Genomic DNA, 22,809 nt, shown 5'->3' with positions numbered 1-22,809 from the left:
CCATGGCTGCGCCCCTGACCAGTCATGTGATATCCATAGATTAGGGCCTAATGCATTTATTTCAATTGACTGATTTCCTTATATGAACTGTAACACAGTAAAATGGTTAGTTTTATATATTTGTCCAGTGTAGTAGTAGTTTAAAGGATCATAACAAATAAACTGGTGCACGTAGATGTTTTTAATTTTAGTAATGTAGGGGGGAAGTCAAGTGCGATCGTTAGTTCCCGGTAGGCTTTTTTGTTGTATTATTATGTTAGAAATATGTTGTTCTATTTATCATTATTGCATCAATTCAGGCAATTGATCGTGATATGGATTTTTTTTTTCCAGATCGCCCAGCTCTACAACCAAGGCACAACCTGAGACTTGATAAAGGGAGGCACTGAATAGGGAATTTGTAGGGGTTCCAATTGTCTTTTCCCTCAGCAGTAGGCTACTATTCCCCTGCCTTTCCATACCCACTCCCTCATATTCAGTGTAAAGACCTATTTGTGAGGGAGAGTACTGTCCATGAATAAAATAATACAAAAAATGTGGGAGCTCAGAGCTGCTGATTCTTCACGTCTGACCTTTTTTTTCCCCCTCTCAATGATATTCATACACCCGGTCGAATCTGCTAAACTACCTCGAATTATTCTCCATGTTGAAATGCAACGGCTAATGACTGACCGTCTCCTGTCTTTCCACAGGACCTGGAGATAGTCTACTCCTATCTTCACGGGATGGAGGCCCTTTCTAACCTCCGAGAACACCAGCTGAGGTGAGCGCTCCCCATTTGATTCACATTTATCACATGAATTGAAGTTAACGAACATGTATTCCAAGTTATTTCCACGTGAATAGCATATGAATGACTATTTACAGTGCATTCGTAAAGTATTCAGACCCCTTCCCTTTTTCCACATGTTGTTACGTTACAGCCTTATTCTAAAAATTGATTACACCCCCCCATCAATGTACAGAGTCGTGGCCAAAAGTTTTGAGAATAACACCCATATTAATTTCCACAAAGTTTGCTGCTTCAGTGTCTTTAGATATTTTTTGTCAGATGTTACTATGGGATACTGAAGTATAATTACAAGCATTTCATAAGTGTCAAAGGGTTTTATTGACAATAGCATGAAGTTGATGCAAAGAGTCAATATTTTGCAGTGTTGACCCTTCTTTTTCAAGACCTCTGCAATCTGCCCTGGCATGCTGTCAATTAACTTCTGGGCCACATCCTGACTGATGGCAGCCCATTCTTGCATAATCAATGCTTGGAGTTTGTCAGAATTTGTGGGGTTTTGTTTGTCCTCCCACCTCTTGAGGATTGACCACAAGTTCTCAATAGGATTAAGGTCTGGGGAGTTTCCTGGCCATGAACCCAAAATATCGATGTTTTGCTCCCTGAGCCACTTAGGTATCACTTTTGCCTTATGGCAAGATGCTTCATCATGCTGGAAAAGGCATTGTTTGTCACCAAACTGTTCCTGGATGGCTGGGAGAAGTTGCTATCGGAGGATGTGTTGGTACCATTCATTATTCATTGCTGTGTTCTTAGGCAAAATTGTGAGTGAGCCCACTCCCTTGGCTGAAGAAACCCCACACATGAATGGTCTCAGGATGCTTTACTGTTGGCATGACACAGGACTGATGGTAGCGCTCACCTTGTCTTCTCTGGACAAGCTTTTTTCCGGATGCCCCAAACAATCGGAAAGGGGATTCAACAGAGAAAATGACTTTACCCCAGTCCTCAGCAGTCCAATCCCTGTACCTTTTGCAGAATATCAGTCTGTCCCTGATGTTTTTCCTGGAGAGAAGTGGCTTCTTTGCTGCCCTTCTTGACACCAGGCCATCCTCCAAAAGTCTTCGCCTCACTGTGCGTACAGATGCACTCACACCTGCCTGCTGCCATTCCTGAGCAACCTCTGTACTGGTGGTGCCCCGATCCGGCAGCTTTAGGAGACACTCCTGGTGCTTGCTGGAATTTCTTGGGCGCCCTGAAGCCTTCTTCACAACAATTGAACCGCTCTCCTTGAACTTCTTGATGATCGGATAAATGGTTGATTTAGGTGCAATCTTACTGGCAGCAAAATGAATAGGACATATAGTCAAAGAATCCTCCATTTGCAGCAATTACAGCCTGCAGACCTTTGGCATTCTAGTTGTCAATTTGTTGAGGTAATCTGAAGAGATTTCACCCCATGCTTCCTGAAGCACCTCCCGCAAGTTGGATTGGCTTGATGGGCACTTCTTACGTTACCATGTGGTCTAGCTGCTCCCACAACAGATCAATAGGGTTGATCTGGTGACTGTGCTGGCCACTCCAATATAGACAGAATACCAGCTGACTGCTTCTTCCCTAAATATTTCTTGCACAGTTTGGAGCTGTGCTTTGGGTCATTGTCCTGTTGGCCAGTCTGAGATATGGCTTTTTCTTTGCAACTCTGCCTAGGTCAGCATCCCCGAGTCGCTTCTTCACTGTTGACGTTGAGACTGGTGTTTGGCGGGTTTTGCTGCCAGTTGTGGACTTGTGAGATGTCTGTTCCTCAAACTAGACACTAATGTCCTTGTCCTCATGCTCAGTTGTGCACCGGGGACAGTTTGCGCTGTTCTGTGAAGGGAGTAGTACACAGCGTTGTACAAGATCTTCAGATTCTTGGCAATTTCTCGCATGGAATAGCCTTCATTTCTCAGAACAAGATTAGACTGACGAGTTTCAGAAGAAAGTGCCTTGTTTCTGGCCATTTTGAGCCTGTAATCGAACCCACAAATGCTGTTGCTCCAGATACTCAACTAGTCTAAAGGCCAGCTTTATCGCTTCTTTAATCAGGACAGCAGTTTTCAGATGTGCTAACATAATTGCAAAAGGGTTTTCTAATGATCAATTAGCCTTTTTAAAATTATAAACTTGGATTAGCTAACACATTCTTGCCATTGGAACACAGGAGTGATGTTTGCTTATAATGGGCCTCTGTACGCCAAAGTAGATATTCCATTAAAAATCAGCCGTTTACTGCTACAATGATCATTTACAACATTAACAATGTCTACACTGTATTTCTGATCAATTTGATGTTATTTTAATGGACAAAAAAATTTGCTTTTCTTTGACCCCAAACTTTCGAACGGTGGTATGTATGTGTCAGCCGACTTAATTATAAACACGTTAAATAGGTTCTATTATATTTCAAAATTCTAATCAGGTAATTGTAACCTTGTAAGGCTGCATGTACTGCACCAGCATTGCATGTTCTCTCCCAGCTTCATGGTTTGAACAAGGTGCGTAATTCCATTCCATATAATACAATGTAATACAGTCTGCACTCAAAGATTAGCCTACTGGAGCTTGTTTAATTTTTTTTTTTACCCAAGAGAGCGTAGCTACATTGATGGGCTTTTATGTTTTTGTTGTTGTATGTAATGTGCTTTCCATGTGCTGGAGAACGGCAAAATCTTTTGGGCTTTTTTGTCTTGGGCTCAAAATGTGTCTAGCTCATAAAATGTACCTTAATGTATGGCTCATCAGGCTTGAATTTTCATGCTGATTTAAAACTCTAATCAAAATTCAGACATTTATATGCTTGAGAATGACACTTGTGGTTTTTGTCGGGAAATAGTGGGTTACCTGGGAGAAATGAAATACCGGGAAAAATATTCAACCCGAGTCCACTCCACTCTACAAACAGTCCTTAGTCTGGGGTCGGTTCCCATCAGGCCATGTGTGGATACATGTGGATTATACTGCTGGGGAACAATACCAGAGCACATGACCCCGGGCCTGCTAGAACATTCCACAACTTGACCCATTCGCTCCCCCCTTGTCCACACACACATCACAAGCCCCCCCCCCCCCTGCTTGCCTTTCGGATTCCCAAAGAATGTCCCCATCGCCTTTGGTCGAAAGGACCAATCCAGCCAGTCTTAAACATGTTAACCCTTTAGCAAAAATCCCACTACCCTACAATCACACTAACTATGGGAGTAAGCGATAGGTTTTGATATTTTCCGTCTGTATTAAAGGAATGTGTTTTCCTCTGCGGTAGCTAGTTCTCTGGGACTCTTGTTTTGCATCCTCGAGCAACAACATGCATGACAAATGCTCAAATCTATTTTTGGGAGTTGGTGTTTTTTGTTGTTGATATCGCTGTTTATTACGGTAAAGTTGCACAAACTCGGTAGGCCCTTGAGTTACTTTTTAAAACACCTATATGAGTGACATTTCTGTCCTCTCAAAAAGGTTAACTCCGTCGTGCGCTGCACATAACTCAAGAAACCGAACTTCGTGGACCCACCCATCCATCTGTTCTATTGTATTTGGTAACTCGTATATCTGACTGTTGTCTTTTCCCTTCTCTCTTCTCTCCCCTTCTTCCCTGCAGGATAATATGTGAGACAGTGCGCTATGAAAGACACGAAGCCAATGAAGTGCTCTACTAGTAAGTACCCATGTGCTTTGTGTGTGTGCCTAAGTGCACATTTTCTTAATACATCCATTCTTAATAAATCATATCTACATATTCTCTGCCAGATGCCTTTACACTAGACATGATCAAAGTCCAACTTATTGACATGCAGCGATTAGGCCCCCAATGCCGCAGAGCACAGAGCTGAATGATTTAATTGACTCTAATGAAAACAAATGGGCGTGAGCATCGACGTGGTCACCAGATACCCTCTCAGTGCTACCTAGGAGTGATTCTAAACCACTCTGCTGCACTGCTGAAGCGGAGACCTGCAAGGTGTTCCGGAACAATTGAATTTGGCCTACTCTACAAGTCATTGAGCTGTGGATTGATGACAAAGTGTAGATTTAATGGCTTCTAAATCGCTCGTCTTGGATCGTTTGCTCCTGGCTAGCAAGGCTATTTGAGGTAATGCTTTGCATTCTGTCTTCCAATTCAGACTGAGATAAGATAGTGATGTGCCTTGAGAGGGATGGAAATGCTTTGCACCTCTGTGTGTATGTGTATGAGCTTTTGAGCATGTGTGCGTGCATGTGGTGTTTTTATGGTGTGTGTGTGTGTGTGCACAATCTTGGTGCATGAGAATGAAGGACCCCTCTGGCGTAGTTCAGTCTCACGTTGGCATGGGGCACTCATTGCTTTGCCCCAAGACATCCTGTTATGAGGCCAAGAGCCAAAGAACGGACAGACACACACACACACCTATCCCTCAAGTAGGCTTCCCCCAACCCTGACGATGGACAGTCCCAGTGATTTCACACTCGATTTTTGTTTCCAAAGGGAGCGTGCACAAAAGAGATCCTCCACACTACCTTTACCACTCCATTAAGAGTAAAGTCTTCTCCCATATCCCTTCTAGATGGGAATTGTCCTCTGAAAATAAGTGACAATTGACAGACTAGGAGTAATGATCCATTTTAAAATTATGTTTGTATAATTTGCTGTTTGAGTAGTTAATTATTAATCTAATTGTTAGAGAATGGTAATGTATCATTGGTATAATTTGGTTGAACAGTGGAGAGATTATATTTTTCATTTGATGGGCATAATGATGTAGCTGTTGTGTAATTTATGTTGGTAAAAGTTCTATAATGTGGTTGTGCCTATCTAATTGGTCTTAGGCCTTACGTCATATCGAGAGGTTTAACTGTTGTCAAATATCTCGGAAGAGAAATAATGACCTTTTATAGAAAATCACTTGTTGTAGCTTTATCAACAGTGGCTTTAAGGTGAGGAAAAGGTCAATGAATTAACCCTATCATTTCCTCAAAAGCCAAGAGTGGTCTAGATCCCTATCGGCGCCCCTCTTCTTTCCTCTGTGTCTGTGTGCACGAATAGGTGCAGGAGACGGGCTCGGTATCTCATTAAGAGTGATGTGGGAGCTGCTTAAACAAACACAATGCAGATTAGCCAGTATTGTCTTTGTTATTGGAGCCCCTCTCACAGAGACCCCCTTAGCCTCCCCCTCCCACATTGGGTTTAGCCCTAGCCAAGGAGCTGCCTCATTAGATGAGAGCAGGGCTGTCCCAGAATGCCCTAGTCAGAGGGCACACACACACAGTTACGCGTACATACACAGTTGTACACACACTCACACGTACGGTTGAAGTCAGAAGGTCACACATACTTAGGTTGGAGTCATTAAAACTCATTTTTCAACCACTTCACAAATTTCTTGTTAACAAACTATAGTTTTTACAAGTCGGTTAGGACATCTAGTTTGTGTATGACACAAGTCATTTTTCCAATAATTGTTTACAGACTATTTCACTTACAGTGAATTATAAGTGAAATCATCTGTATCACAATGCTGGAGGAAACAGGTACAAAGGTATCTATATCCACTGTAAAAGGTGTAAGGTGTATGTAAACTTCCGACTTCAACTGTATGCTCTCCCATTGGCCAAAAGTAGTGGAGAGAGGGGGCGTCTGGTTCCCCCCGCTGCTAGCTTGAGGCTAGTGTGGAGACACTTTCAGTACTCTCTTTCTACCCACGCTTACATGTGTTTTTTTAATATTTATTGTGTGCGTGAACGAGCGCACACGTGCCTGTGGTAATGTGTACGGAGTATGTATGCTTGCATGAGTATTATTGGGCAGGGTTGGGGATTCCTCTTGTAGACATTGACTGGGCTTCTTCCTGGATAAGTACTGGGAACAAACAGTGGGAGTATCAGATACAGTCTCCCCCTGTGGAGAATCTCATTAAGGATCTTTAGCTGTAGTGGTTCCTTTTTACTTTTCTATTTTTAGCAATGAGTTCTGTCTACCTGGGGACTCAGAGGCATTAAAGCCAAACACTGTAAGATAGAAGTACTGATGGCCCCTTTTTTAAGGTAAACCCCCGTAGGGCCGGGACGATACTTGTACGGCGACACTCGTTAGTATCGTGGCAAGGAAACAAAACACGAAGCGGGTTTAACTTCTTTAGGAAAGCATGTTGGAAACAAACATTTATGTTGTCATCCAGAGTCACAGTTACTTATTTTCCAAGCTAAAGCACATAACATACAGCAGGTTTTTAAAGGACCAAAGAGTTCGGTCTGCTTTGTGTTTTCATTCTTTGCCATTGAAAAATATATTGTGATACTGGTATTGTCCCAGCTCTAATTGCACAGTTCCTGAGATCAAGGCATAGACTGCACATTTTGGATTGGGAGGTTAAGAACTGTAATTGTTACAAGGCTAAGCAACTCCCATCTCACTTCCAAACCAATTCTGTCCAAACCTGAAACGCCAAAGTGAGGTTGATAGTGTGTGTGCCACAGGCAATACACCGCCATCTTAGTACATCACAGTTCCTAAACCCAGAGTATTTCACTTGACGGGAATTGATTATACCTTCCAGCAGTCCTCATCTCTGGCCCTTCCTCTTCCCTGATGTGTTGTCTGTCTGTCTTATGTGTCCATGCGTGTCTAACTTCCCCTGTGTGTGTGTGTGTGTGTGTGTGTGTGTGTGTGTGTGTGTGTGTGTGTGTGTGTGCAGCACTCACACGCAGCTGTCAGAAAGTTTCCCCCACCCCAGCTCCTATTCCCACCAGGGTCCTACTGTAATCAGCTGGGAACGTGGCCGCTTGCCTCTGGAAACAAGGTCATCTGATTAGGGATAACCACTGGGAAGAGAACTGGGGAAAAATGTTATGTTACATCCAGGCAACGCGTAGGGAGCATGGTGTTTACGTCCTCTGTTCTAGGACCATTGCATTTACATATTTCTGTATGTGCAAATCTAGATAAAAATATATATATAGATATTTAGTTTACTATTTCTGAGAAATACCACTGTAAAGGACAAAACACACTAAAGATGGGCGTGGAAAGGCAGATTCAATGTGTCAACTGATGATTTACTGATTAATCGCAATGAGAGTGATGGTCTCTGTAGGAATTGGGAAGAGTCGTGTCAGTGTTAGGGTTAACAATATTCTGTAGTAAGGTCCATCCTCTCTGTGTGTCTGTCTGTGTGAGAGTTCAGACTGTTCAGAGAGTTCAGACGTACATAGGCTTACGGCCGTTATGGGCAGCCTAGCTGTGAGCCTGGTTCCTCTCTAGGTTTCTTCCTAGGCTCCAGCCTTTCAAGGGAGTTTTTCCTAGACACCGTGCTTCTACATCTGCATTGCTTGCTGTTGGGGCTTTAGGCTGGGTTTCTGTACAGGACTTTGTGACATCGGCAAATGTAAAAAAGGGCTTTATAAATACATTGATTGTGAATGAGAAGAATTTGCTTTTTGTTTCCTTAAGTGCTCTTGCATCAACAACCTTTGGCATGTTTGAGTCCTTTATGATGTAATATGTGACTTGTGGATTCAAATAAAGTCTTTAAAGTGTGTGTGTGTGTCTATATGGATGTACTTGTATGTTCACATGCTTACATTTGTGCTCGTCTGTTGGTTTGGGCCTTCATTTATCCCCATCTATCACTCCTCTCCACATGTTTGAGTGACACAAACCTTGGGCGTGCCATATTTGCCTTCGATTGATTTCCTCCAGACGACCTCTCAGAGCCCTCCCCTGGTGGGACTTGGTGAACGCACTGACCAATAGTTACACGCGACTGGCCGATTTTAGCGCTGGATTTAAATGGAGCCCTAAGGTAAAATAAGCACTTTGTAAAGCACATGGAGCATGCACCGGGAGAGTCACGTCAGTATTGGGGCTAACAATATTCTGTACTTAGAACCATCATATCAAGCACACTTTAAATGCGCAGTGTGTACACTATACTGTAGTTTAGTAGACCCACCCCTTTTAGAAATGGTGTCAGGTCATTGTTTTGCCCCCCCCCCCCCCCACTCCAACATCATTTGATCAACGTAATTTCATAAGGAAGCCTATGTCTCGTAAAAAAATATTGATGGTTAAACAATTTCCTCTCCAGCTTCTAACAGACCCTCGGCTCCTCTCCAACCACCTTTCGTCCTGTTTCTAGATGCTTCCAGGTGGTCCAGGCTTGTTGTCGCCAAGGGCTTTTCCCTACGATCGTTTCCCCCCCCAAAAATGCACGTGACCCGGTTCAGTCAAGCCTAAGACTTTCCTGTCTTTTTCTACTTTTTTTTTTTAGTTTTCTTCACTCCTCCCCTCAACTAGGAGCAAGGGAGCGCCTCTGCAAGCCAGCGATGAATAATTGAACATTTCATTTGCGACTGCGACGGAGGAGAGGAGGGACGATGAAGGGGGCAACGAGTGCATCGGGGGAAAGGAGGGAAAATGGAAGCCGAGGGAGGGAGATGGAGGGATGGAAAGAGGAAGGGAAGGCAGATTCACGCTGCGTCAGTACGGTGTCCTATACTCAGCCAAATTAGCTCCAGAAAGAAGGTGTGGAGAGAAGGAAGGAGGGGAAGAGGGGGATGGGGCGACTACTTTGTTTCTCAGAGAATCTGTGTGTGTGTGTGTACACATACGTAGGCTTATCATATGTGGCCTTCAGATTGAAAAACAACTGGCTAGGTATTGCTCTGTCTCGGCCATTATGGGCAGCCGAGCTGTGTGGAGGAAAAGGTGCTTTTTGATTCCTTATGTGCTCTTGCATCAATGACCTTTGAAATGTTTGAGTCCTTTTAAGATGTCACTTGTGGATTCAAATAGTCTTTAAAGTGTGTGTGTGTATAGATGTACTTGAAATTCACATGTGTGCACATACTCGTGCACTTGAGTGTGCAATGTGCTTGTCTGTTTGTTTGGGCCTTCATTTATCCCCATCTATCCCTCCTCTCTAAATATGAGTGTGACACAAACCTTGGGCGTGCCATATTTGATTGATCTCCAGACGACCTCTCAGCGCCCTCCCCTGGTGGGACTTGGTGAACGCGCTGACCAATAGTTACACACAACTGGCCGATTTTAGCACTGGATTTAAAGGGAGTCCAATGGCAAGACAAGCACTTTAAAAGCACATGAACAATGCACGGCAGACTGCGCTTACTCTGAACAGCAATAGCATAGTCTACTCTGTAGTTGCTGTTGTACTGAACTGTGACGATGAAGCACAAGTCTATTCCTTGTTATAGTGTCATATGGTGGGGACTAGCCCATAGGAAGGTGAAAACCAGTGTCCATTGAACTGAGGTCTCGTGTGAACTCATATGGCTAAGCCAACATCCCCTCAAAATAAAGCCGAACCCATTCCTATGCTCCATTTAGAAGAAGGAACAATAGTGTTGCCTGTACTGGTGTTTCCTCCTAGATCTGCACTTCCTCATTATCAATGGGCGGTTTTGTGTTGGAACTATTGTTTGAATCGTTTTCTTGGCAAGCCATGGTTCTCTGTCGGAAAACCCTCTCTTTGGACTATTGAATCCTCCCTCATTCGCTAGTGTACTGTAGTCCTCTGGTGCTTCTGGCTACTTTAAACTGCAAACCTGACAGTATCTTCACTGGAAATGCCAACTAGACAGTTTTGATTTGGAAGCTGGAAAACTGTGTGTCATCTTCGATGTTGTAATAACTTGACAGCGAGCTGAACTGTTTAGGGTCAGTGTGAGTTCACTGTAGCATGCTGTCTGTGTTTTCACTTGGGTGTGGGTGGGTTTGTGATTCAAGTGTTCAATTCTCTCTTTCTCTTTCACAGCCCGGATGACGTTGGAAGCTGCTGGTTTATTCTACTGTCCGGGTCCGTCTTCATCAAGGAGTCCATGTTCCTGCCAAGAAGCAGGTACGAACAACAGCAAGTTGATACTGTGTTTGATCAAATTGTCCACCATTTTGTAATCATGTTTTTGACCCGAGGGTGTCTCATAAGTATTTGCCTGACGACTTATCCTGAATTTAATTTTGCTGCTCTATCGATCACTCCATACATCAGTGAACCTGCTATCCTAGAAGTTGTCTGTGCTGATGTCAAAATGACACATCGGTTTTTGAGACCAGTCAGAATGGTTTGAATGTGTTCGCATTCGAGAAGTTGCCGGGAAGGAAGCAAATCCAGACTTATCGTGGAGAAGATAAAGTTAAAGTCTGAAGTTTACATACACTTAGGTTGAAGACATTAAAACTCATTTTTCAACCACTCCACAAATTTCTTGTAAACAAACTATAGTTTTGTCAATTCTGTTAGGACATCTACTTTGCATGACACATTTTTACAACAATTGTTTACAGACAGATTATTCCACTTTTAATTCACTGTTTCGCGATTTCAGTGGGTCAGAAGTTTACATACACTAAGTTGACTGTGCCTTTAAACAGCTTGGAAAATTCCAGAAAATGATGTAATGGCTTTAGAAGCTTCTGATAGGCTAATTGACATCGTTTGAGTCAATTGGAGGTGTACCTGTGGATGTATTTCAAGGCCTACCTTCAACCCCAGTGCATCATGGAAGAATCAAAAGAAATCAGCCAAGACCTCAGATGGAAAATTGTAGAGCTCCACAAGTCTGGTTCATCCTTGGGAACAATTTCCAAATGCCTGTAGGTACCACGTTCATCTGTACAAACAACGGTACGCAAGTATAAACACCATGGGACAACACAGCCGTCATACCGCTCAGGAAGGAGACACGTTCTGTGTCCTAGAGATGAACATACTTTGGTGCGAAAAGTGCAAATCAACCCCAGAGCAACCGCAAAGGACCTTGTGGAGATGCTATATATATATCTATATCCACAGTAAAACGAGTCCTATATCGACATAATCTGAAAGGCCGCTCAGCAAGGAAGAAGCCACTGCTCCAAAACCGCCATAAAAAAGACAGACTATGGTTTGCAACAGCACATGGGGACAAAGATTGTACTTTTTGGAGAAATGTCCTCTGATCTGATGAAGCAAAAATATAACTGTTTGGCCATAATGACCATCGTTATGTTTGGAGGAAAAAGGGGAGGCTTGCAAGCCATCCCAACCATCCATTACATTTACATTTACATTTAAGTAATTTAGCAGACGCTCTTATCCAGAGCGACTTACAAATTGGTGCATTCACCTTATGACATCCAGTGGAACAGTAGTGCATCTAAATCTTTTAGGGATTACTTTATCCTATCCTAGGTATTCCTTGAAGAGGTGGGGTTTCAGGTGTCTCCGGAAGGTGGTGATTGACTCCGCTGTCCTGGCGTCGTGAGGGAGTTTGTTCCACCATTGGGGGGCCAGAGCAGCGAACAGTTTTGACTGGGCTGAGCGGGAACTGTACTTCCTCAGTGGTAGGGAGGCGAGCAGGCCAGAGGTGGATGAACGCAGTGCCCTTGTTTGGGTGTAGGGCCTGATCAGAGCCTGGAGGTACTGAGGTGCCGTTTCCCTCACAGCTCCGTAGGCAAGCACCATGGTCTTGTAGCGGATGCGAGCTTCAACTGGAAGCCAGTGGAGAGAGCGGAGGAGCGGGGTGACGTGAGAGAACTTGGGAAGGTTGAACACCAGACGGGCTGCGGCGTTCTGGATGAGTTGTAGGGGTTTAATGGCACAGGCAGGGAGCCCAGCCAACAGCGAGTTGCAGTAATCCAGACGGGAGATGACGAGTGCCTGGATTAGGACCTGCGCCGCTTCCTGTGTGAGGCAGGGTCGTACTCTGCGGATGTTGTAGAGCATGAACCTACAGGAACGGGCCACCGCCTTGATGTTAGTTGAGAACGACAGGGTCCAGGATCACGCCAAGGTTCTTAGCGCTCTGGGAGGAGGACACAATGGAGTTGTCAACCGTGATGGCGAGATCATGGAACGGGCAGTCCTTCCCCGGGAGGAAGAGCAGCTCCGTCTTGCCGAGGTTCAGCTTGAGGTGGTGATCCGTCATCCACACTGATATGTCTGCCAGACATGCAGAGATGCGATTCGCCACCTGATCATCAGAAGGGGGAAAGGAGAAGATTAATTGTGTGTCGTCTGCATAGCAATGATAGGAGAGACCATGTGAGGTTATGATAGAGCCAAGTGACTTGGTGTATAGCGAGAATAGGAGAGGGCCTAGAACAGAGCCCTGGGGGACACCAGTGGTGAGAGCACGTGGTGTGGAGACGGATTCTCGCCACGCCACCTGGTAGGAGCGACCTGTCAGGTAGGACGCAATCCAAGCGTGGGCCGCGCCGGAGATGCCCAACTCGGAGAGGGTGGAGAGGAGGATCTGATGGTTCACAGTATCGAAGGCAGCCGATAGGTCTAGAAGGATGAGAGCAGAGGAGAGAGAGTTAGCTTTAGCAGTGCGGAGCGCCTCCGTGATACAGAGAAGAGCAGTCTCAGTTGAATGACTAGTCTTGAAACCTGACTGATTTGGATCAAGAAGGTCATTCTGAGAGAGATAGCGGGAGAGCTGGCCAAGGACGGCACGTTCAAGAGTTTTGGAGAGAAAAGAAAGAAGGGATACTGGTCTGTAGTTGTTGACATCGGAGGGATCGAGTGTAGGTTTTTTCAGAAGGGGTGCAACTCTCGCTCTCTTGAAGACGGAAGGGACGTAGCCAGCGGTCAGGGATGAGTTGATGAGCGAGGTGAGGTAAGGGAGAAGGTCTCCGGAAATGGTCTGGAGAAGAGAGGAGGGGATAGGGTCAAGCGGGCAGGTTGTTGGGCGGCCGGCCGTCACAAGACGCGAGATTTCATCTGGAGAGAGGGGGAGAAAGAGGTCAGAGCACAGGGTAGGGCAGTGTGAGCAGAACCAGCGGTGTCGTTTGACTTAGCAAACGAGGATCGGATGTCGTCGACCTTCTTTTCAAAATGGTTGACGAAGTCATCTGCAGAGAGGGAGGAGGGGGGAGGGGGAGGAGGATTCAGGAGGGAGGAGAAGGTTGCAAAGAGCTTCCTAGGGTTAGAGGCAGATGCTTGGAATTTAGAGTGGTAGAAAGTGGCTTTAGCAGCAGAGAGAGAGAGGAAAATGTAGAGAGGAGGGGGTGAAAGGATGTCAGGTCCGCAGGGAGGCGAGTTTTCCTCCATTTCCGCTCGGCTGCCCGGAGCCCTGTTCTGTGAGCTCGCAATGAGTCGTCGAGCCACGGAGCGGGAGGGGAGGACCGAGCCGGCCTGGAGGATAGGGGACATAGAGAGTCAAAGGATGCAGAAAGGGAGGAGAGGAGGGTTGAGGAGGCAGAATCAGGAGATAGGTTGGAGAAGGTTTGAGCAGAGGGAAGAGATGATAGGATGGAAGAGGAGAGAGTAGCGGGGGAGAGAGAGCGAAGGTTGGGACGGCGCGATACCATCCGAGTAGGGGCAGTGTGGGAAGTGTTGGATGAGAGCGAGAGGGAGAAGGATACAAGGTAGTGGTCGGAGACTTGGAGGGGAGTTGCAATGAGGTTAGTGGAAGAACAGCATCTAGTAAAGATGAGGTCGAGCGTATTGCCTGCCTTGTGAGTAGGGGGAAGGTGAGAGGGTGAGGTCAAAAGAGGAGAGGAGTGGAAAGAAGGAGGCAGAGAGGAATGAGTCAAAGGTAGACGTGGGGAGGTTAAAGTCGCCCAGAACTGTGAGAGGTGAGCCGTCCTCAGGAAAGGAGCTTATCAAGGCATCAAGCTCATTGATGAACTCTCCGAGGGAACCTGGAGGGCGATAAATGATAAGGATGTTAAGCTTGAAAGGGCTGGTAACTGTGACAGCATGGAATTCAAAGGAGGCGATAGACAGATGGGTAAGGGGAGAAAGAGAGAATGACCACTTGGGAGAGATGAGGATCCCGGTGCCACCACCCCGCTGACCAGAAGCTCTCGGGGTGTGCGAGAACACGTGGGCAGACGAAGAGAGAGCAGTAGGAGTAGCAGTGTTGTCTGTGGTGATCCATGTTTCCGTCAGTGCCAAGAAGTCGAGGGACTGGAGGGAGGCATAGGCTGAGATGAACTCTGCCTTGTTGGCCGCAGATCGGCAGTTCCAGAGGCTACCGGAGACCTGGAACTCCACGTGGGTCGTGCGCGCTGGGACCACCAGATTAGGGTGGCCGCGGCCACGCGGTGTGGAGCGTTTGTATGGTCTGTGCAGAGAGGAGAGAACAGGGATAGACAGACACATAGTTGACAGGCTACACAAGAGGCTACGCTAATGCAAAGGAGATTGGAATGACAAGTGGACTACACGTCTCGAGTGTTCAGAAAGTTAAGCTTACGTAGCAAGAATCTTATTGACTAAAATGATTAAAATGATACAGTACTGCTGAAGTAGGCTAGCTGGCAGAGGCTGCGTTGTTGACTATGTAGGCTAGCTGGCAGTGTCTGCGTTGTTGACACTACACTAATCAAGTCGTTCCGTTGAGTGTAATGGTTTCTACTGTGCTACTGTGCTGCTATTCGGGGCTAGCTGGCTAGCTAGCAGTGTTGATTTACGTTACGTTGCGTTAAAAGAACGACAATAGCTGGCTAGCTAACCTAGGAAATCGCTCAAGACTACACAATTATCTTTGATACAAAGACGGCTATGTAGCTAGCTATGTAGCTAGCTACGATCAAACAAATCAAGCCGTTGTACTGTAATGAAATGAAAAATGTGATACTACCTGTGGAGCGAAGCGAAATGCGACTGGATTGTTGAGTGTGGAAGTTCTGTTACGTTAAGGACGACAAATAGCTGGCTAGCTAACCTCGGTAAATTAAGATAATCACTCTAAAACTACACACTCTAAACTACACAATTATCTTGGATACGAAGACAGCAAAGACAACTATGTAGCTAGCTAACACTACACTAATCAAGTCGTTCAGTTGAGTGTAAGTTGTGCTGCTAATCGGTAGACGGTGGACTAGCTAACGGTAGACGTTAGCTAGCTAGCTAGCTGCAGGGCGGTGTAGACTGCGTTAGGACGACGAAATACGATAATTACGCAATTTTCTATGATACAAAGACGGCTATGTAGCTAGCTAAGAAGAAAAATTGCTAAGATTAGACAAATCAAACCGTTGTACTATAATGAAATGTAATGATGTAATGAAATGTAATACTACCTGCGGACCGAGTGCAGATGCGACCGCTCGCTCCAACGCGCTCATGCTAGTCTTCTCTGCAGATCCTCTCATCCCAACCAACACCATCCCAACCGTGAAGCACGAAGGTGGCAGCATCATGTTGTGGGATTGCTATGCTGCAGGAGGGACTGCTGCACTTAACAAAATAGATGTCATCATGAGGTAGGGAAAATTATGTGGATATATTGAAGCAACATCTCAAGACATCATTCAGGAAGTTAAAATTTGGTCACATATGGGTCTTCCAAATGGACAATGACTGCAAGCATGCTTCCAAAGTTGTGTCAAAATGGCTCAAGGACAAGTCAAGGTATTGGAGTGGCCATCACAATGCCCTGACTTCAAACCTATAGAACATTTGTGGGCAGAACTGAAAAAGCGTGTGCCATCAAGGAGGCCTACAAGCCTGACTCAGTTACCCCAGCTCTGTCAGGAGGAATGGGCCAGAATTCACCCAACTTATTGTGGGAAGCTTGTGGAAGGCTACCCTAAATGTTTAATCCAAGTTCAACAATTGAAAGGCAATGCTACCAAATACAAATTGAGTGTGTGTAAACTTGTGACCAACTGGGAATGTGATGAAATCAATAAATGCTGAAATCAATCATTCTCTCTACCATAATTCTGACATTTCACATTCTTAAAATAAAGTGGTGATCCAAACTGACCTAAAACAGGGAATATTTACTAGGATTAAATGTCAGGAATTGTGAAAAACTGAGTTTTAATGTGAATTTAAAACTTCCGACTTCAACTGTACGTTAGTGGGCGTGACATTTTAGCTGGCGCGATGTGGATGAGTAGCTAGGCAAGTCTTATATCGGAGTAGGGCTCTATGTGCGAGACTACAGGCACTATAGGTGCAGACAAGTGAATAAAACGATGGTCAACACCTGAAATGTTCGTCCCCCGACTGTAATTTTAGTCAAAATTAATCAACTCTGTGATCTGATCCAGTCTTTCACATGGGATTCACTTTCCGACCTGTGGGTTTCTTGAAACAATGCTCCTCTATGTAACAGACTGGCAATACAAGGCGTATACACCAGCGACTTTAGAAGCTTAGCACTAATTATTCTCCCATAGCGCAGGGTCCGTATCAGTCATACGACACTCATAGTGGAGCAAAGTGTCAGAACTCAAGACAGCGACTCCCCCTTTTCCGTTTTTCAAGGTGAAAGTGTGCGAAGGATTTGAGGATATTGGCAGATTACACTTTAATGCTTGAGATGCAACCACTAGGGAGAAGGTGTCTGAAAATGTTTACTAAGCGAATGTTTCAGGCACCATGCAGAGATGCACTTAGTCATGCAGGAGGAGCTATATGGGTTGAATATGAACCCACTTGTTTTCAGAACTATGCTGTTTCAGCCCAATCTTTACAAAACATGCAGGGAAAGATACTGTATGTACATCTTGGGTACGTCTTGGAATTACTAGTGTATGTGTGCACTTGAATCATTTGTGAATCGTGTGTTTTGCTTGGTCAGTATGCATTGCGTGCACGCAACTCCCAAATATACAGACCCACATAAATTCTCCATAACAGCCAACCAGTATATGGCTCACGTCCAAAGCAAGAGTGACTGAAGTGTTTTTGATGACCCACAATAGAAATGATTCCGCTCATCAATCTGATTGTAGGCCACAAGAGGTCATGGCACGGTAAGTCATCACCACAGTTACCGTGTGACCTTACACGCTGTCATAGGCCAGGAACCAGCCAATCAGCGTTCGGTACTGCCAGTCCATTAACATGGTACCGGCGATGGTATTGGTTGTGACACGATGAACTTGAATAGACCTCCGATGGGAGTTCCTGGAGCTTTTAAAGACTACGTGGAATGGGTCCCACTAGGGCTGTGGCAGTTGTCCTTATGTTAGGTCCTGATCTGGCTATGCCATATGGCTGTGGGCTACACTAGTTCATTTAGCAGACAAGATTTGCTTTAGTGGCATTTTATTTGAAGAATACAATTGAACAAAGCTGAATAAAATTGAATGGATATTGTGCCTTTCTCTGTGTTGAGTGGTTAAAAAGAAAATAGGTACTCCTATATGCTTAATTTTGTTATTAATGTAACGTTAGTTGTTCTACAAATGCAACGAGGCTGACGCAACAGATCAGAACGCTTAGCTTAAAATGTTTGGCGTTTTTTTCACATAATAGCCCCTGCAATGAGCAATAGGCAGTAGGCTTTAAGCCTACTAATGTTCCCTTAGCGGGAAAACACCATTATCAATCAAAAGTGACCACAAATGCAATTATTCATGTAATGCTTTTATTATGGTGAAAATGATCTCCCCCAAACTTGAAACTCACGCATTGCATACAGTATTTATGCCAGTTTTACGCTCCACTCCCGTTGTAAAGCTGATACATGTGCTTCATTTTAAGAAGGTAAAATAAGAAGTTAAAGATGGCCACTTTAGTTGTGATTACAAACCTTATCAAAACATACAGGCCTATGGGCTTGGCTTCATGAGGTGTGCGTGACTATGATTAGAAAAATTCACAAAAAAAGGCATTGTTTTTCTTGCCTTTAAAGTGGGTATCATTCACAGGTGATAGTCTAATATTGTCACCCATCAGACTATTCTTGATTTAATCTTGTTTTTACATATACTGAATCATCTACAGTGGGGCAAAAACAAGTATTTAGTCAGCCACCAATTGTGCAAGTTCTCCCACTTAAAAAGATGAGAGGCCTGTAATTTTCATCATAGGTACACTTCAACTATGACAGACAAAATGAGAAAAATAATCCAGAAAATCACATTGTAGGATTTTTAATGAATTTATTTGCAAATTATGGTGGAAAATAAGTATTTGGTCAATAACAAAAGTTTATCTCAATATTTTGTTATATACCCTTTGTTGGCAATGACAGAGGTCAAAAGTTTTCTGTAAGTCTTCACAAGGTTTTCACACACTGTTGCTGGTATTTTGGCCCATTCCTCCATGCAGATCTCCTCTAGAGCAGTGATGTTTTGGGGCTGTTGCTGGGCAACATGGACTTTCAACTCCCTCCAAAGATTTTCTATGGGGTTGAGATCTGGAGACTGGCTAGGCCACTCCAGGACCTTGAAATGCTTCTTACGAAGCCACTCCTTCGTTGCCCGGGCGGTGTGTTTGGGATCATTGTCATGCTGAAAGACCCAGCCACGTTTCAACTTCAATGCCCTTGCTGATGGAAGAGGGTTTTCACTGAAAATCTCACGATACATGGCCCCATTCATTCTTTCCTTTACACGGATCAGTCATCCTGGTCCCTTTGCAGAAAAACAGACCCAAAGCATGATGTTTCCACCCCCATGCTTCACAGTAGGTATGGTGTTCTTTGGATGCAACTCAGCATTCTTTGTCCTGCAAACACGACGAGTATAACTTTTTGGTAAAAACTCACTTTTGGTTTCACCTGACCATATGACATTCTCCCAATCTTCTTCTGGATCATCCAAATGCTCTCTAGCAAACTTCAGACGGGCCTGGACATGTACTGGCTTAAGCAGGGGGACACGTCTGGCACTGCAGGATTTGAGTCCCTGGCGGCGTAGTGTGTTACTGATGGTAGGCTTTGTTACTTTGGTCCCAGCTCTCTGCAGGTCATTCACTAGGTCCCCCCGTGTGGTTCTGGAATTTTTGCTCACCGTTCTTATGATCATTTTGACCCCACGGGGTGAGATCTTGCGTGGAGCCCCAGATCGAGGGAGATTATCAGTAGTGGCCTTGTATGTCTTCCATTTCCTAATAATTGCTCTCACAGTCGATTTCTTCAAACCAAGCTGCTTACCTATTGCAGATTCAGTCTTCCCAGCCTGGTGCAGGTCTACAATTTTGTTTCTGGTGTCCTTTGACAGCTCTTTGGTCTTGGCCATAGTGGAGTTTGGAGTGTGACTGTTTGAGGTTGTGGACAGGTGTCTTTTATACTGAAAACAAGTTCAAACCGGTGCCATTAATACAGGTAACGAGTGGAGGACAGAGGAACCTCTTAAAGACGAAGTTACAGGTCTGTGAGAGCCAGAAATCTTGCTTGTTTGTAGGTGACCAAATACTTATTTTCCACCATAATTTGCAAATAAATTCATTAAAAAATCCTACAATGTGATTTTCTGGATTTTTTTTTTTCTTCTCATTTTGTCTGTCATAGTTGAAGTGTACCTATGATGAAAATTACAGGCCTCTCATCTTTTTACGTGAGAGAACTTGCACAAATGATGGCTGACTAAATACTTTTTTGCCCCACTCAATGCATGAAATTCATTTTGATTTAGAATGGACCATTATCATGCACCTGTCTCGGGGCAGGGGAAAAAATACGTGTCATCCCTGCACTTAAACAGTGAAAGGAGGACGTTTTTCTCATGGTCCATTTTCATGCCAGCCACGTAGGCTATACTCCTGTTGTAAAGATAAGGAATGTGCTTAATATTAGGAAAGTTGAGAAATAAATATTGTAGGCCGAGCCTATAGTATCCTTCTCTTTTTAAGAGGACATCACTCTGTTTTCTCGCTCCATTGCATAGCCGATAGAAATGTTGCGCAACATGAGCTCATGGGCTCTCGTGAAGTGTTTGATTGGATTTTCGATTACATTTGCATTGATGTCAAAGTGATTAGAGAGACAATAGAATGTGGAGTACCAGGCAGTTAGCAGGTTTGGTAGGCTACTAATGACCATCAGCAGCAGCAGAGCTTGGAGAAGCCTAATAATCGTGACTAAACGGCCACGTGGAACTTGACTGTCTTCATGACTCATGACCACCGGTGTGGCGGTAATACAGTCCACCGCAACAGCCCTAGGCCCCACTCTTCACTTCAACACCACCAGGCATGTTGGGAGAAGCTGATATGCATTCAGCCTCTCTTGTTCTCTCAATCTGGGTCTCTCGCTCTTGCTTTCACACTTACTGCTCTATCCAGTTTCCCCTCTCCCTCTCTCACTCAATCGCTCACTCTCATTCACGCTCTCCTCTCATTTGCACCTTCATTCTCTCTTACTCTTTCATGTTGTTCTCTTGCTTGCGGTCTGTCTCGCCTTATATCTGTCTCTCTCTCGGTCTCTCTCTGTCTGTGTGGGTCTCTCTCTCTGTCTCTCTCTCTCTGTCTGTGTCTGTCTCTGTGTCTGTCTCTCTGTCTCTGTGTCTCTCAGAAGGATGACTCAGACAGTCATTAAATGAAGAATCACAAGAGCAGTCTGCCCTATTTAAATGAGGGTCTACGTGAAATCAAAGACAATGAATAATTTGTTTGGGTATAAATAGTATGTTCTAAATGTTTTGGCTGGCATACATTTCGACACGTGCAAATGTCAAAAGTGTCACAATCTATTTGTGTTTTAGAAAAAGTAAAGGTTGAGTAATGTTGACTTGTACAAGCGCTGGGGGTTTTATGTTTTCCTGATGCCCACTCCACCTCTGTCCAAATCTGAAATCTCTTGCTAAATCGCTCGTTTAATTCTTGTAGCCTTTCATTTATTTTAGGAGGTGGTTTGAGCATCTCCATTTAGGATTAACTTTGTATATCTTGATTAATATAACACAGTTAGCCAGCAGAGCTAGAAATGGTTAATGGATGCCGTGCCCTATATTTACCCTTTATGGATCACGTTTCCCCTTCGATTTGTCGTCACTTCCCCATATTATCACCTGAACTTTAGCAAACCACCCACACTTTGTTTTATAGGAATGTAAACCTTATTGTGTGTAACTGACTCCTGCCCACAAGGCTCTGGTCAAATGTAGTGCACTCAATAGGGAAAATGGTGCCATTTGGGACACAACCCTTTACCCACTGTAACCGAAGTCATTTCCTATTGAGAACCGGTCGCGCCTTTGTCCGATGAACTTCTGTAAAGCCTCTGCAAGACCTACAATGGCGACTCTGTGACAGAAGAACGGACTTGGCACATTCATCCAGTTTTGCTGTTGTGGGAGTTGCATAATAACTTGACCATTGGAACAATGTTTTTTTTATTGTTACTCACTAAGGCAATGTTGTTGCCCAGCCCTTATTTTGAGGTACACTATATATACTGTACAAAAGTATGTGGACCCCTTCAAATGAGTGGATTCGGCTATTTCAGCCGTACCTGTTGCTGACAGGTGTATAAAATTGCACACAGCCATGCAATCTCCATTGACAAACATTGGCAGTAGAATTGCCTTACTGAAGTGCTCCGTGACTTTCAACATGGCACTGTCATAGGATGCCACCTTTCCAGCAAGTCAGTTAATCAACTTTCTGCCCTGCTGGAGCTGCCCCGGTCAACTGTATGTGCTGTTATTGTGAAGTGGAAATGTCTAGGAGCAACAACGGCTCAGCCGCGAAGTGGTAGGCCACACATGCTCACAGAACAGGACCGCGAGAGCGGTCTTTCCTCAGTTGCAACACTCACTACCGAGATCCAAACTGCCTCTGGAAACAACGTCAGCACAAAAACGTTTTCCTCGGGAGCTTAATGAAATGTGTTTCCATGGCCAAGCAGCCGCTCACAAGCCTAAGATCACCATGCACAATGCCAAGCGTCTACTGGAGTGGTGTAAAGCTCGCTGCCATTTGATTCTGGAGCAGTGGAAACGTTTTCTCTGGAGTGATGAATCACTCTTCATCATCTGGCAGTCCGAAGGATGAATCTGGGTTTGGCGGATTCCAGGAGAACGCTACCTACCCCAATGCATAGTGCCAACTGTAAAGTTTGGAGGAGGAATAATTGTCTGGGGCTATTTAGTTCCAGTGAAGGCAAATCTTAATGCTACAGCATACAATGACATTCTAAACATTTCTGTGCTTCCAACTTTCTGGCAACAGTTTGTGGAAAGCCCTTTCCTGTTTCAGCATGACAATGACCCTGTGCACAAAGTGAGTTCCATACAGAAATTATTTGTCGATCGGTGTGGAAGAACTTGACTGGCCTGCACAGAGCCCTGACCTCAACCCCATCGAACACTTTTGGGATGAATTGGAACGCCGACTGTGAGCCAGGCCTAATCACATTCTCTTGTGGCT

At 44.6% G+C, this 22,809-nt stretch overlaps 1 protein-coding gene across 11 annotated transcripts in view; it reads left to right on the top strand.

Moving 5' to 3' along the window:
* Positions 1–22,809, top strand: part of LOC115129556 (rap guanine nucleotide exchange factor 2) — a 146,922-nt gene that overhangs the window by 45,185 nt on the left and 78,928 nt on the right. For all 11 annotated transcript variants that reach the window (XM_029660029.2, XM_029660027.2, XM_029660021.2 and 8 more), the window contains exons 2-4: positions 693–763; positions 4,368–4,424; positions 10,519–10,602. In XM_029660029.2, coding sequence (XP_029515889.2) covers positions 693–763; positions 4,368–4,424; positions 10,519–10,602 — 212 coding nt within the window. The remainder of the gene's footprint in view (positions 1–692; positions 764–4,367; positions 4,425–10,518; positions 10,603–22,809) is intronic.

The sequence above is a fragment of the Oncorhynchus nerka genome, linkage group LG5, assembly GCF_034236695.1.
Source record: "Oncorhynchus nerka isolate Pitt River linkage group LG5, Oner_Uvic_2.0, whole genome shotgun sequence".
NCBI classification, from domain to species: Eukaryota; Metazoa; Chordata; class Actinopteri; order Salmoniformes; family Salmonidae; genus Oncorhynchus; species Oncorhynchus nerka.
Note: the sequence above shows the minus strand (reverse complement) of the source record. Positions and strands in the feature narration are given on the sequence as shown.